The 15,392-nt window shown below is 40.6% G+C and overlaps 1 protein-coding gene across 7 annotated transcripts in view; it reads right to left on the bottom strand.

The window, feature by feature from the left end:
• SHLD2 (shieldin complex subunit 2) overlaps window positions 1-15,392 on the bottom strand; it is a 96,114-nt gene that overhangs the window by 60,984 nt on the left and 19,738 nt on the right. The window contains exon 3 of one of the 7 annotated variants that reach the window (XM_063607785.1): window positions 8,605-8,720. The exons of the other annotated variants lie outside the window; for them this stretch is intronic. Within the exon in view, the coding sequence (XP_063463855.1) occupies window positions 8,605-8,720 (116 nt within the window). The remainder of the gene's footprint in view (window positions 1-8,604; window positions 8,721-15,392) is intronic. 7 annotated transcript variants of the gene reach the window in all.

Genomic DNA, 15,392 nt, shown 5'->3' with positions numbered 1-15,392 from the left:
ACCAAGGCAAAATTCTAGAGGATTATTCCCTCAGGAGGATTTCAGAGCAGGGAAACATAAAGCACATTGGTGCGGGGGAAGCTTAATGAAAACAGAGGCCTTAAGAAAACACGTATGTACTGAATACTGAAATCCTCACTGCCCTACTTCCCTCACTCTCCCACAGAAGTGGCATACAGACCTCCTCCCACCAGACAGGAAATTAAAAGACCTCTCTCCCTTTTCAGAAAAGGGAAAAGTAATCAGAAGCTGACATGAAGGGTGCCCCAGCAAATGACACAGATAGATCACCCTAGAGTGAACTCTACTCAACAAGTACCAACGAGGTACTAAGAGCTTCCAATCAGCTTTTAGAGGCATAACTGCAAATAGTCAAGGATTACCACTCATCTGAGGAAAGCATCTACCACAAAAAGAAAACAAAGGAAAACAAAAAATAGAAAAGGAACTTGGAGGAAACACGGACAACTGTGGGAAGAAAAAAACTTAAAATTTAAAAAGAATTTTATTAGCAGGAATTTCTGATGTCAATAAAAAAATAAATAAATAAAAGGAATTTTATACCCCATCATTAGTGTCCATGGAAAGAATACAGAAGATACTACACTGTAATCCCAGAATTTTAGGAGGCTGAGGCAAGAGAAATGCTTGGCGCTTAAGAGTTCGAGACCAGTCTGGGCAACACAGCGAGACCTTGTCTACTAAAAATCAAAAAAGTTAGCTAGGTTTGGCGGTGCAGGCCTGTAGTACCAGCTACTGGGAGGGCTAGGGCAGGAGGATCGCTTGAGCCTGAGCAATCAAAGCTGTAGTGAGCCACGACAGAGCAAGACCCTGTGTCAAAAGAGTAGATACTCCATCCATGAAAAAAAATCGATACTTTTCCAAAGAGCCTTGGAAATTAAACTTAGGAAAATTTATCAGAAAGAATAAGGAATCAAAGAGATGGCAACAGAATAAAGAAGAAAAAACTGGAGGTCCAGTCAAGATAATTCAGCATCTATGCAATGGGGAATCCACGGGAGAAAACAGAGAGGAAAAAAAATCAGTGAAATAATTCAAGAAAATGTCCCAAAACTAAACAATGTAAGTTTCCTAACTGAAAACACTGAGTGAAGCCAGGCACGGTGGCTCACGCCCATAATCCCAGCACTTTGGGAGGCCGAAGTGAGTGGATCATTTGAGGTCAGGAGTTCAAGACCAGCCTGCCCAACATGGTGAAACCCCGTCTCTACTAAAAATACAAAAAAATTAGCCAGTCGTGGTGGTACACCTGTAATCTCAGCTACTCGGGAAGCTGAGGCATGAGAATGGCTTGAACCCAGTAGGCGGAGGTTGCAGTGAACCGAGATCGCACCACTGCACTCCAGCCTGGGCAACAGAGTGATACTCTGTCTCAAAAAAACAAAACAAAACAAAACAAAAACAAAAAACAAAAATTGGCTTGGCGTGGTGATGCACGCCTGTAATTCCAGCTACTGGGTAGGCTGAGGCACCAGAATCACCTGAACCCAGGAGGCGGAGGTTGTTGCAGTGCGCCAAGATCATGCCATTGCACTCCAGCCTGGGCGAGAGTGGGATTCCGTCTCAAAAAACAAACAAAAACAATAAATTTAAAAATACATAAATAAATTTAAAAATTAAAAAACAAAAACAACAACAAAAAAACACTGAGTGCAGAGCATAATTGTTTAAAATACAGTACAACCATATTAAAGCATATCATTTACAAGTTTCAGAACAGTGGAAACAAAGGGAAGATCCTACAAGCTTCCAGAAGAGGGAAATAGCTAACAATAGATAAGCTTCCAGAATGATTTTGTACTTTCAACAGGCATAACACAAGCTAGAAGACAATGGAGCAAAATCATCAATCTCAATGTTACATACAGTGAAACCACTAATGAAGGGTGAGAGGAAAATAAAGTGTTTTCAAAAAACATAAGGTATCAAATATTTGCCTCCCATGAAACAGGAAGACATAAGAGGAGAAGAAACAGAAGTGCCAATGCAGGAGAAAAGAAAAGAGAATTCCAAGGATGATTGCTGGGCACTATGAGAAAACAGAGACTACTCCATGTTGGAGCACTGTGCTCTGGAAAAGGCTTCTTCAAGATGATGAAACTGACAAAGTAAGTGAAGGAAATGGGAAATTTGAAAGAAAATGGGAAATTTGGACAACTGATAGAATGTTTAGTTTGAGTTAGTCACAAGGACACAGCAAATCATGCAAATAATTTATGTTCTAACCTGAAAATTCAAGTAAATCAATTTTTTTAATGTTTCTTGAAAAACCACAGGTAAATTCCAAATACCTATGAGTTGAGGATGGTTACCTATGAGAGGAGGAAATGAAGGTGGAAGCTGAGAATTACTGTTTGTTTTAACAATCCCTGAAAGACCACTTGACTCATTAAACTGTATAACATTTGAGGGGAAAAAAAATTAAGATAAAAAAATATGGAATATGGGAAATAAGGTACTGAGGATTTCCCAAGGACATAAAACCCAAACAAACCTGACCCCTGGAAACTAAATCTTACAAAATTGCCCTGTAAAAGAAAAACATAAAAATGAATTAGAGGGAAAAAGAAGGAACATTACTTGCACGACATCATAACTCCAGCCAAATGCATGACACTGACGGCAGAAATCCTTGGGTTTCTGTGCTTCTGCTCCCTGGTCTGTCAAGTGGGTGTAATAACCACAGCATTCCTCTCTTAGGACTGTTGTAAAGCTTAAGTGAGATAATGCACATAAAACACTTATAGCAACGCTGGCTGTCAGTATTAACACAGTTGTGTTTTTTCTAATAACTGAGATCCTTTTTCATATCAAATAATTTCACTGTCACAATGATCTTGAAATGTTTATTTGAATACTTACCTTGTCTACCCAAACATTCAAGGCCTCTAATGCTCTCACATAAGCCTCCCAACAAAAAAGTGGGAGGCGGGGGGTGGGGGACGGGGGGGGGCGGGTAAGAGGGACAAAAAACATTCTGATGATCCGTATCCAAGAGAAATAGGAAAAACAACTAGTAAAGAATTAGTGAAAGTTATTTCTAAAGATTCTTGTTCTACTGAAGAACTGACTGTACCTAAAAACTACTCAGTAGTTTTTATACTTTTTAGTTGCCGTAATCAATCTTTCACTCTCACTAGGCAAGTTAGCAATTAAAAGTGAAAACTTTCTACCAGCTATACATTAACTTAGTAATGCTAGGACAAGCATTTTTCCATTTCACAATAGGTAGCCTCCAACTTATGCACAGATTGTGCTCTCCAAATTGAGTTATACTTTGTTATAAAACTTGTGAAACGTTTCCTCAAAGAAATAAAATTATGAAATAAAGTTGGGATCCCAGGCAATAAACAAAGGGCAATTTAATCCATAGAGTAGAACAATTTATTCCTGAGAGCCATGGAAAAGGAAAGGAATAAATGTAACTGTGTCAGATGACTTTCAACCACTTATTTTGTGCTCCCCACAGCTAGTAAAAAAAAATAGCATTTATGTGAGATTAGGAATTGTGAAATACTTTGTTCTCTTCATCTTTGTATTCTGGTAACACAAACAGCATATAACACAGTACCTGCCTTCTATCAGGAGCTTAAAATATTCATTTAAGGAATAATAATGAGTAAGAATATATAGCACTGTTCAAACCATACTGTTTCAATGGAGAAATACATTATGATTTCCAACTGAAAGAATGTCTTCCTTTATCTTAGCAGGACAACTAAAGTTTAAGCACCAAGAACAATAAAGTGTACGCAGCTATTCCACGGATGTAACAATCATTCCTCCTAGAGATCATATTTTGGTCACACATCACTCAGACTATTTCTAAGTATGTATAAATCATGAAGTTGAGTTTTAATAATATAAAACTTGACCTCCATAATGTCCCTGACTTCTTTTCCTTTACTAATACCTTAAATAAAAATAGCAGCCATCAACATTTTACCTGGGTTTTTTTTTTTAATTTGCAGTTTCTATACTACTTCTAGTTAGTACAGAAGGTTATCAACTGCAAACTTAATACTATGGCCAAAAAAACAAAATCAAAAAAGTCATTAAGACTCAATATTCAGACAATAATCTTGATTAAAACCCAGTATTTCTCAACTGGGTGTGGTGGCTCATACCTGTAATCCCAGCACTTTGGGAGGCCAAGGTGGGAGGACTGCTTGAGCCTAGGAGTTCGAAACCAGCCTAGGTGACATAGCAAAATTCCATCCCTACAAAAAAATTAAAAAATTAGCCAGGCATGGTGGTGCACACCTTTAGTCCCAACTACTTGGGAGGCTGGGTTGGGAGGACCACACGAGCCCAGAAGGTCAAGGCTGCAGTGAGCCATGATTGTGCCAATGTACTCCAGTCTGGGTGACAAAGTAAGGCTGCCTCAAAAATAAGCAACAACAAAAAAACCCAATATTCCTCTGGCTCGAATGCAGCTACCTATATTTAGATATTCCCAAAGTGAAGTTGACAAAGTTATCCAACACAATAACAGAAATTATTTTAGGTACCAAAAAAATTGCAAAAATTACTAAGAATTATTATTATTATTATTTTGAGACAGAGTCTCACTCTTGTAGCCCAGGCTGGAGTGCAGTGGCGTGATCTCGGCTCATTGCAACCTCCGCCTCCCGGGTTCAAGCGATTCTCCTGCCTCAGCCTCCCGAGTAGTTGGGATTACAGGCACCCGCCACCACGCCCAGCTAATTTTTGTATTTTTATTTTTATTATTTATTTATTTATTTTTGAAATGGAGTTTCACTCTTGTCACCCAGGCTGGAGTGCAATGGCGCATTCTCAACTCACTGCAACCTCCACCTCTTGGGTTCAAGCAATTCTCCTGCCTCAGCCTCCCCAGTAGCTGGGATGACAGGCACCCGCCACCACGCCCGGCTCATTTTTTTGTATTTTCAGTAGAGACGGGGTTTCACCCTGTTGGCCAGGCTGGTCTCCAACTCCTGACCTCAGGTGATCTGCCGCCTTGGCCTCCCAGAGTGCTAGGATTACAGGCGTCAGCCACCACACCCAGCCAATTACTGAGAATTATAAGTTAAAATTACAGAATTTAGTAGACAATGTAGTCAATGTCCACAATGATACTGATATCTTAAAACCTGAGAAATTCACCTAACAAAAGAAGTCCCTTAATTTTACATTACTCTAAAAAAAATTTTGATCCCTTTAATATATACCTAAGGGAATAAAGATTAAAGGAATAAAGATTAATTTATCCTAGAGAGCCAGAGTTCACTTCAAGCTTTAAGGAATAATTCATAATCATCCAAACATAAAATTCAGATGGACACCTTAAATGAGATATGAGTTTCATCTAGCATCAGAAATTACTCCAAAGGCATTATTTCTCTTAAGCACCCCTTCTGCTTTGAAATTCAATACTGCCAATGAAACCAATTAATTTAATTTCTTTGTAATGACTTCATAGGACAGGCATGGTGGCTCACACCTGAAATCCTAACACTTTGGGAGGCCGAGGCAGGAGGATCACCTGAACCCAGGAGTTAGAGACCAGCCTGCCAACATAGTGAGACCCTGTCTCTACAAAAAATAAAAAACAAGCTGGGCATAGTGGCATGCACCTGTAGTTTCAGCTACTCAGGAGGCTGAGGCAGGAGGATCAATTGAGCCCAGGAGGTTCAGGCTGCCGTGAGCCATGATGATGTCATTGCACTCAGCCTAGTCAATGGAGCAAGATTCTGTCTCAAAAAAAAAAAAACAATTTTTTTAACTATAATGACTTTATCTCATGCAAATTTACAAAGGGTATATAAATATTTGTTAAAACAAATGTAAGAAGTTGAGTTGATAATCACCAGTGAGCGACAGCAGCAGAGACACATGGTCATCAGTGAAGGAGACAGAAACATCTCTAAACCACCCAACACAATTAACGTGGTATCTTCCACATAGACTTTTTTCTTTTTTTTGAGATAGGGTCTCATTCTGTTACCCAGGCTGGAGTGCAGTGGTGCGATCACAGCTCACTGCAGCCTCAACCTCCTGGGCTCAAGTGATCCTCCTGCCTCAGCATCCCAAGTAGTTGGGACCAAAGGTGCGCCTCACCATGCCCAGCTGATTTTTGTATTTTTTGTAGAGACAGGGTCTCACCATGTTTCCCAGGCTGGTCTTAAGCCCCTGGGCTCAAGCAATCACCTGCCTCAGCCTCCCAAAGTGCTGGGATTACAGGCATGAGCCACTGTGTATAGCCTCACACAGATTAAGTGAGGTCACTGTATGTGAGGTCATTGTATAATATTTTTCAAAAATGTTATTTTACATCCAAGAAATTATAAATACAATTAGTTATATCTACTCCTGTCACTTTAAACTTTATTATATCAATTTTTATTCACAAAAACATGATTTCAGACATTATAATTAATGAAACAATTTTTATTCATTTGCTTTAAGTTCATTTCAAATCCAAGATTCATATTATAAAACCACTCTCCCTCCCTGAACTACACATCTCTAGTTAAATTTAGATTCAATAATGTTTTCCATGGAAATAACAAAACTCAAGTCCTCTGTATTAGTAAACTGTGTAATAAAATAGGAAATTTACTAAGGAAGAGCAAAGCAGGAGCCCTGTATGTCACTTTTAGATAACTATCCTCAAACTAAACACTTTCAATTCCAAGCATATTTCAAAGTTTTAGGAGAAGCAGGTGGATGGAGTAAGGAGATCGTGAGAACTAACTCACTACTGTGAGGACAACACTATGCCATGAGGGATCTGCCCCATGACCCAAACACCTCTCACCAGACCCCACCTCAAACCTGGGAATTACAATTCAACATAAGATTTGGTGGGGACATATATACAAGCTCTATTAGGGTGACAGCAAAATTCTGGAACTAGATAATGGTGATGGTTGCATAACAATGCGAATGTACTTAATGCAACTGAGACTTTCATGCTGTGTAAATATAGAACTCAATCAGTAAAAGAAAGTACACCAGCCTGGCCAACAACTGCTAAAAATGCAAAACTTAGCGAGGCATGCACACCTGTAGTTCCAGCTACCCTGGAGGCTGAGGTGAAAGAATTGCTTGAACCTGGGAGGTGAAGGTTGCAGTGACCCAATATCATGCCACTGTACTCCAGCCTGGGTGATAGAGTGAGACCCTCACTTAGAAAAAAAAGAAAAAAGAAACAATAGCACTATATAACAGAAAGTAGACATTGACATCTCATTGAAGAAAGTCACCTTCTAAAATAAATGTTGATTATTTTGGTATCCCTTTAAAAATCTTATTGGGACTCATGCCTGTAATCTCAGCATTTTGGGAGGCCAAGGCAGGCCTTGAGGTCAGGAGTTCGAGACCAGCCTAGCCAACATGGTGAAACTCCGTCTCTACTAAAAATACCAAAAAAAGGCCAGGTGCAGTGGCTCACGCCTGTAATCCCAGCACTTTGGGAGGCCAAGGCGGGTGGATCACAAGTTCAGGAGTTTGAGACCATCCTGGCTAACATGGTGAAACTCCATCTTTACTAAAAATACAAAAAATTAGCCGAGCGTGGTGGCAGGTGCCTGTAGTCCCAGCTACTCGGGAGGCTGAGGCAGGAGAATGGCGTGAACCCGGGAGGCAGAGCTTGCAGTGAGCCAAGATCAAGCCACTGCACTCCAGCCTGGGCGACAGAGCGAGACTCCGTCTCAAAAAATAAAATAAAAATAAACAAAAATAAATAAATAAAAACACCTTATTGTTAACTTGATAAGTAAATTATAAACATGTCAAAATGAAATCTTTTACTATAGTGTCAATCCTTGAGCTTTTCTATTTATTAGGAATTCTCATAACACTCTTAGCACCAGCTTTCCAATGCTTAGTCTGCCAGGGCAGGAATCAATTTTATATAGTGTTGGGTGTCCAAGGGAGATAATACAGTCCTGGGTTCTTAGTTTCTATTTCTGGTTGGGCCAGTAAAGCCCCTTCCTCATCCCTCCTTTCCACTTATCACTACAGACAGAAACTAAAAACCATGGCTTCAGGCTGCTAAAAGCATACAATAAAACAAAATCAAACAACAACAAAATAAAAGGAAGGATGGACAGGCTAGGAAGTGAATTTTAAAATGGGCAGAATATTTGATTAAATTTAGCTTGCCAATATTGTGTTAAATTTTAATACAGGAGAGTAACATATTTATTTCTAATAAACAAGATCAGCAAAAGATGAAAAACTTTTTAGATACCAAAATATACCTTGGTCTGCTGTAGCACTTGGGAATCATGAATCTCTCTTGTGGCACTCATGAATGTAGCCTTTTTTTTTTTTTTTTTTTTTTTTTTTTGACAGTCAGTGGAGAAAGACAACATGGAAAAAAAAAAACAGCCACGCCAAATGCAATAACAAGCCCATCAATTTCTGTTACCTCAAATGCAATAGAAGGTACCACTTTTGGCCAGGTTCAGTGGCTCACGCCTGTAATCCCAGAACTTTGGGAGACCAAGGCAGGCGGATCACTGTAGGTCAGGAGTTCAAGACCAGCCTGGCCAACATGGCGAAACCCCATCTCTACAAAAAATACAAAAATTAGCCAGGCATGGTGACATATACCTGTGATCCCAGCTCCTTGGGAGGCTGAGGTGGAAGAATCGCTTGAACCTAGGAGGCGGAGGATGCAGTGAGCCGAGATCACACCACTGTACTCCAGTCTGGCCATCAGGACGAGACTGTCTCAATTTAAAAAAAAAAAAAAAAAAGAAAGAAAGAAAATACCACTTTTGCTGAACCTGATTACAGGCAAGGCCAAATTCAGTCACTTGAATAATAATATGCCCAACATTCATTCACAATGTTCCTGCCCGCTCTTAATGGGCTTTGAGTAGAGCAGGCTCTCAAAAGCCATGAATTATATGAATTATCAAATTAAACAACAGTTTCCACTTAAAATAATAACATTTATTTTGGGAATATACAAACCAGACAATGAACTAGATGTTTTATACATACTATTACTCACTTTAGCCTCATAATACTTTATGGATAGGTTAAGCAGCTTGCCTAAGGTCACAACACTATTACATTCAAAAGCCAGGATTCAGGCCGGGCTTGGTGGCTCTCACCTGTAATCCCAACACTGTGAGGCCGAGGCTGGTGGATCGCTTAAGCCCAGGAGTTTGAGACCAGCCTAGGCAACATGATGAAATTCTGTCTCTACTAAAAATAGAAAAATTAGCTAGGCATAGTGGAGCACACCTCTACTCCCAGCTACTCAGGTGGCTCAGGTGGGAGAATCACCTGAGCCTGGGAGGCGGAGGTTGCAGTGAGCACAGATCACATCACTGCACCCCAGCCTGGGCCACAGAGTAAGACCCTGTCTCAAAAAATAAAAAATTAAAATTAAAAAGCCAGGATTTAAACCAAGGTATGTCATACATAAAATCATTTTTTGCTAAAACACTCTTTTTTTTTTGAGACAGAGTTTCGCTCTTGTTGCCCAGGCTGGAGTGCAATGGCGCAATCTCGGCTCACCGCAACCTCTGCCTCCCGGGTTCAAGCAATTCTCCTGCCTCAGCCTCCCAAGTAGCTGGGATTACACGTATGCACCACCACACCCGGCTAATTTTGTATTTTTAGTAGAGACAGGGTTTCTCCATATTGAGGCTGGTCTCGAACTCCTGACCTCAGGTGATCCGCCCACCTCGGCCTCCCAAAGTGCTGGGATTACAGGCGTGAGCCACCGCAGCCGGCCTAAAACACTCAACTGTGGGCTGCAAAGGAAATATTTTCAGTTTACTTGGCAAACATTAATATTCTCTCTTGAATACAGCTTTTAAATGTTAAGGAATGAGAAAGAAGAACGTACTTGAAAAGAATATTACTGAAAAATGCAGTGAGATGTCTGGAAGAAACATGCAATGGCTGTGTGCCTACTATGTGCCACATGCTGTGCTGGCTATATTAAAAACTTCAACACGGCCGGGCGCGGTGGTTCACGCCTGTAATTCCAGCACTTTGGGAGGCCGAGGCGGGCAGATCACGAGGTCAGGAGATCGAGACCATCCTAGCTAACACGGTGAAACCCCGTCTCTACTAAAAATAGAAAAAATCAGCCGGGCGTGGTGGCAGGCACCTGTATTCCCAGCTACTCGGGAGGCTGAGGCAGGAGAATGGCATGAACCTGGGAGGCGGAGCTTGCAGTGAGCCGAGATCATGCCACTGCACTCCAGCCTGGGCGACAGAGCAAGACTGTCTCAAAAAAATAAAAAAATAAATAAATAAATAAATAAATAAATAAATACCTCAACACTTCACTGTTACAGCAGCCTTGGGAGGGAAATATTGGTAATCTCTTTTACATATGAAGAAACTGAAACGTAGACAAACCTTCAAGGTTACAGAAGTTGCAAGGGACAGAGTTGGAACTGGAAATCAAATTCAGCTCATTAATACCTATCACTAGTGCTTACTAGGGGGCATTTCGAATAGAATATTAGAAATCTCATCACATACAACTCAAACCAACCTATTTTTTCTTTGCTCAGGGAGTTGTTGTGAAAACTGAGAAATCCCTATAGATTTTTCTTCCAATAGCCTTATTTTAAATAATTATCCACACTTAGGTTATATATGTTAAGTACTGCCCATAAACTCCAAAAGTTGATTGCTATGAAAACCAAACAGGCATTCAGTAGTAATTGTGAAAATATAAGCAATTCTGTCCTATATACATGATTTTTTTTTTTTTTTTTGAGACAGAGTCTTGCACTGTTGCCCAGGCTGGAGTGTAGTGGCGCGATCTTGGCTCACTGCAACCTCCGCCTCCTGGGTTCAAGTGATTCTCCTGCCTCAGCCTCCCGAGTAGTTGGGACTACCCGAGTAGTTGGGACTACAGGTGCGCGCCACCATGGCTAGCTAATTTTTATAGTTTTAGTAGAGACGGGGTTTCTCCATGTTAGCCAGGATGGTCTCGATCTCTTGATCTCGTGATCCACCCGCCTCAGCCTCCAAAGTGCTGGGATTACAGGCGTGAGCCACCAGCGCCCGGCCCTATACACATGATTTTGAACATACTGACAGATGGAGAAAACCACTTTGGAAAAGATACTTCACATGTTCTAGAGACGATTTAAACCATTAAGCATTCTATGAAGCTTCTGAAGGTCTGTCAGATTTTAAATGACAACAGTGAAATTTTAAAACAAGAACAGAAGTCAGCACCAAAGCTAGTTTAACATTAATAATAAGTGAGCCAATAAATAGGTCTATGTTTGCCCAGGCAGGTTTTGCTTATTATGTCAGTTGGAAAGCCAGAAGGAAACTGGTTTTAACTCTTAATATAACCTGTATCATGACACCATCACTTTACCAGAAATGTAGCTGATGTCAGCATAAGACTGAGACAGTTTACATTTAAAACTGTTGTTTCCTTTCCAACTATTTTCATAATTCATTCATGGTATAGGATTGAGACTATTTCCTTAAACAGAAAAAAATGGGTAATTAACATTGAGAACTTTCCATGTGCCAGATACTGTATGAACTGTCTTAATTTTCATAGCCACCCTGCAAGATATTATCCTCATCTTTTTAGAGGAAGAAACAAGTTTCAAGAAATGAAGTAGGTTTTCTAAGGCCACAGCTATAGTAAAGAGGTGGAGCTGACATTCAAGCTTGGATATGAATTATTATAATTTCCACAGCACTACACAGCTGTCATTTTCTCTACCTGCAAAACTAAATAAATACTGTTAAAAATAAAAGATGATCTCCAAGATCTCTAAACATTAAAATTTTACAATAAACTGGTTGAGGTGACACATGCCTATATTTTCAGCTACTCAGGAGTTTGAGACTGGCCTGGACAACATAGCAAGACCCTGTCTCTAAATTTAAAAAACAAATTACAATAAGATAATCTTAGACCAGAGAAAGGAAAGTGAAATAGCTATTTGGATTATAAACTGTTTTAGTAACTCAAATGTAATGTGTGGTGGTGACAATATCTTTGATTCCTGGGAAGGTCATTGTGAAAGGGAATAGAAAATGCCTTGAAGTCAAAATATAAGGCTCTCAAATAGAAAAATAAATATAACATTTAAGTATTATCAACAGAGAACCAAGTTAGAAAAAACTAGTTATAGTCTGAAACAATGCTGTTTAAAAGACTGCAGTCACCAGTGTAAACTGACTCAGGCAACACTTCCCAGGGTCCACGCCGTGGACAACTGAGTAATCTCTCTATAAATACTAAAAGATAATAAGGTTCCATAACCAAACAAGATGGGGAAATGCTGGATTTAATGTCAAGCCTGTTTCCATACTGGTTATAGGCTTGAGAACCCTATGGAGCAAGTCTTTCTGGATTTGAATCCCAGCTCTTCCATTCTAGCTTAGCAGTGTGACTTAAATGAGATAGTTGCTGTAAAGACTGGAAACAATAATGCACGTGGGAGCCTTAGAAGAGAGCCTTAGACAGTGCTCAATAAATGTTAAATCATTAATAGTAACATCATTTCCCAGAGCCTTTATTAATCTAAGTTGAGGTTCATTGTGAATTACCAATGGGATAGAGTTTGCAGTTTCTCAAACTTATTGGATGATGGAACCCACTTTTTCATAGAATATCCCTCGAGAAAACTGGTTAATGTCTTTAAAACAAACAAAACTCTTCGAAACAATAGAGAATTCCATCACCAAAATAAAATGTTGTTTTTTGGTTTTTTTGGGTTTTTTGAGACAGGGTTTCCCTCTGTTGCCCAGGTTGGAGCGCAGTGGCACAATCACAGCTCACTGCAGCCTCAACTTCCTGGGCTCAAGAGATCCTCCCACCTCAGCCTCTCAAGTAGCTGGGACTACAGGTGCATACCACCATACCTGAGTAATTTTTTGTATTTTTTGTAGAAACAAGGTTTTGCCATGTTGCCCAGGCTGGTTTCAAACTCCTGGGCTCAAGCCAGCTGCCCACCTCGGCCTCCCAAAGTGCTAGGATTATAGGCGTGAGCCACCACGCCCAGCCTAAAACGTTTTTAAAAACTGAATTTTCCTTATCTCTTATCTGCTACCACCTGCCTTTGAGCAAAAGTTCTTTTTTGTTTAAGACTGAGTTTCACTCTTGTTGCCCAGGCTGGAGTGCAATGGTGCAATCTCGGCTCACCGAAACTTCCACCTCCCAGGTTCAAGCGATTCTCCTGCCTCAGCCTCCCGAGTAGCTGGGATTACAGGCATGCACCACCACACCCAGCTAATTTTGTATTTTTAATAGGGATGGGGTTTCTCAATGTTGGTCAGGCTGGTCTCAAACTCCCGACCTCAGGTGATCCGCCCACCTCGGCCTCCCAAAGTGCTGGGATTACAGGCATGAGCCACCTTGCCCGGCTGCAGCTAAAGTTCTAACAGATGACACTCTCTGATGTTCACTAAAGACTTGGGAACGTTGTCTCTACTTCATAAACCCACTCCATAGCTGGATCCTGTATTCTGTCATAACCAATAACTGCTCCTCCCGTTCAATCTTCAATTCCACTATCCAGTCTTGAACACCAACCACTTCATGTCCCAGCAGCCACCTTCTGGTTTCATTTGTTCCCTATTCAGCCTAGACTCAATGGCCCACCACTTCAAACACTCTCGCTACTGAAATATCTTGCCTCCTTACTCTCTCTGTCACACTGACACATAAAATCCAGGCCAAGATCAATCCAACTGTTCAATTGTGTGTTCACCCAGGCTGCTGAGCCCTGAGAGAAGGAGGAAATCATTCATACAAATATATATACCACAGCCGTGAAAAATCCATGATTCCATTTTTTCTAAGTATTCCCACTCAGCTTGCCCTCTCACCTCCCTCAGAGGCTTTCTTGAAATTCTCCTTTTCTCCTCAGTCCCCTACAATCATCATTTCCTCCCCGCTATAATCTCAGTGGATGACCTTATCCCCCCTTCACTGAAAAAAATAAAGTGTTCATATCCCGAATTCTCACCTGCCACCCAAACACTTCCCCATCTGCACCATCTATTGTTCCTTTATTCCTACTTCAGTGGAAACTGTATTCTCATCTGTACTGTAACCCAGTATCTTCACTCCATTCCCACTAACCTCAAAGACAATGTACAATCATTCACACACACCTCCTTTATTCTACATCTTCAACTTCTACCTTCCTTTTTCCTTTTTCCATGTAGCATATAAACATGCTGAAGTCTCTCTCATCTAAACACAGCCTGCCCCTCTACCTACTATCTTGTATCTCCCTATGAGCAAAGCTTCAAAAAGAGCAAAGCTTTCTGAAAAGAATGTTTGCACTTACTGTCTCCACTCTCAACAAATATCCATGCTTAGTCCTCAGCAACCTGGCATTTATTTCTATTATGGAGACTCCACTGAAGCTGTTCTACAGAAGGTGGCAATCAGCTGCTTAACACCAAAATCAAGGGACACTTCCCTGTCCTCATATTCATTCAACTGTGGGCTACATTTGACATTGCAGATGGCTCTTAAAATTTTTATCTTCATTTAATAAATATTTACTGAAAGCTACTTTGTTGATAAGAACTTCAGATAAAATGATGACCATGACACAGTCACAAGCCCTCAAGAAGCTTAAAGTTTCTATGATAATTCCTACTCCTCCTTACACCTCTCAGATCACCCCTTCCTTCTCTACTCAACCTTTAGAGCTGATATTCCCCCAGGATTCCTTTCTTTGCTCTTCTCACATCCATCCCAGGATTAATGTGTTTACATTACCTATTCATTGATGTTAATGAAATTTTTATCACTAGCTTAGAATTCTTGACCTTTCATCCTCCTCAAACTGTCTAGTCTCAATTTTTTGTCCTCTTCCAAGCAAAACTTTCAGAAAACTATCTTTGCGCACTCCACTTCCTCATATCCAATTCACGTTTTAACCCATGACAATCTGAACGTTTTAACCCATGACAACCCACTACACTGAAACTCCTCTTACAACGTCACCACTACCTCATGATGTTAAAATGGACGTGCTTATCATTATTCAAACTTTCAGGGCATTCCCAACAGAACTGACCCACTCCACTATCTAACCTGTACATGTGAAATTTGGCACAGCTGTATACTGGACCCTATTCTATTTCCCACACTCTATCCCTAGGTGTTCCTACCCATTCCCATTGTTTTAAATATGACTTATGCTGGGCTCAGTAGCTCACACCTGTAATCCAAACACTTTGAGAGGCCGAGGCAGGAGGATCACCTAAGGTCAGGAGTTCGAGACCAGCCTGGCCAGCATGGTGAAACCCCCGTCTCTACTAAAAATACAAAAATTAGCTGGGCATGGTGGCCCGTGCCTGTAATACCAGCTACTCTGGAGGCTGAGGTAGGAGAATCACTTGACCCCGGAGGCGGAGGTTGCAGTGAG

This window comes from Pan paniscus, chromosome 8, assembly GCF_029289425.2.
Source record: "Pan paniscus chromosome 8, NHGRI_mPanPan1-v2.0_pri, whole genome shotgun sequence".
Lineage (NCBI taxonomy): Eukaryota > Metazoa > Chordata > Mammalia > Primates > Hominidae > Pan > Pan paniscus.
Note: the sequence above shows the minus strand (reverse complement) of the source record. Positions and strands in the feature narration are given on the sequence as shown.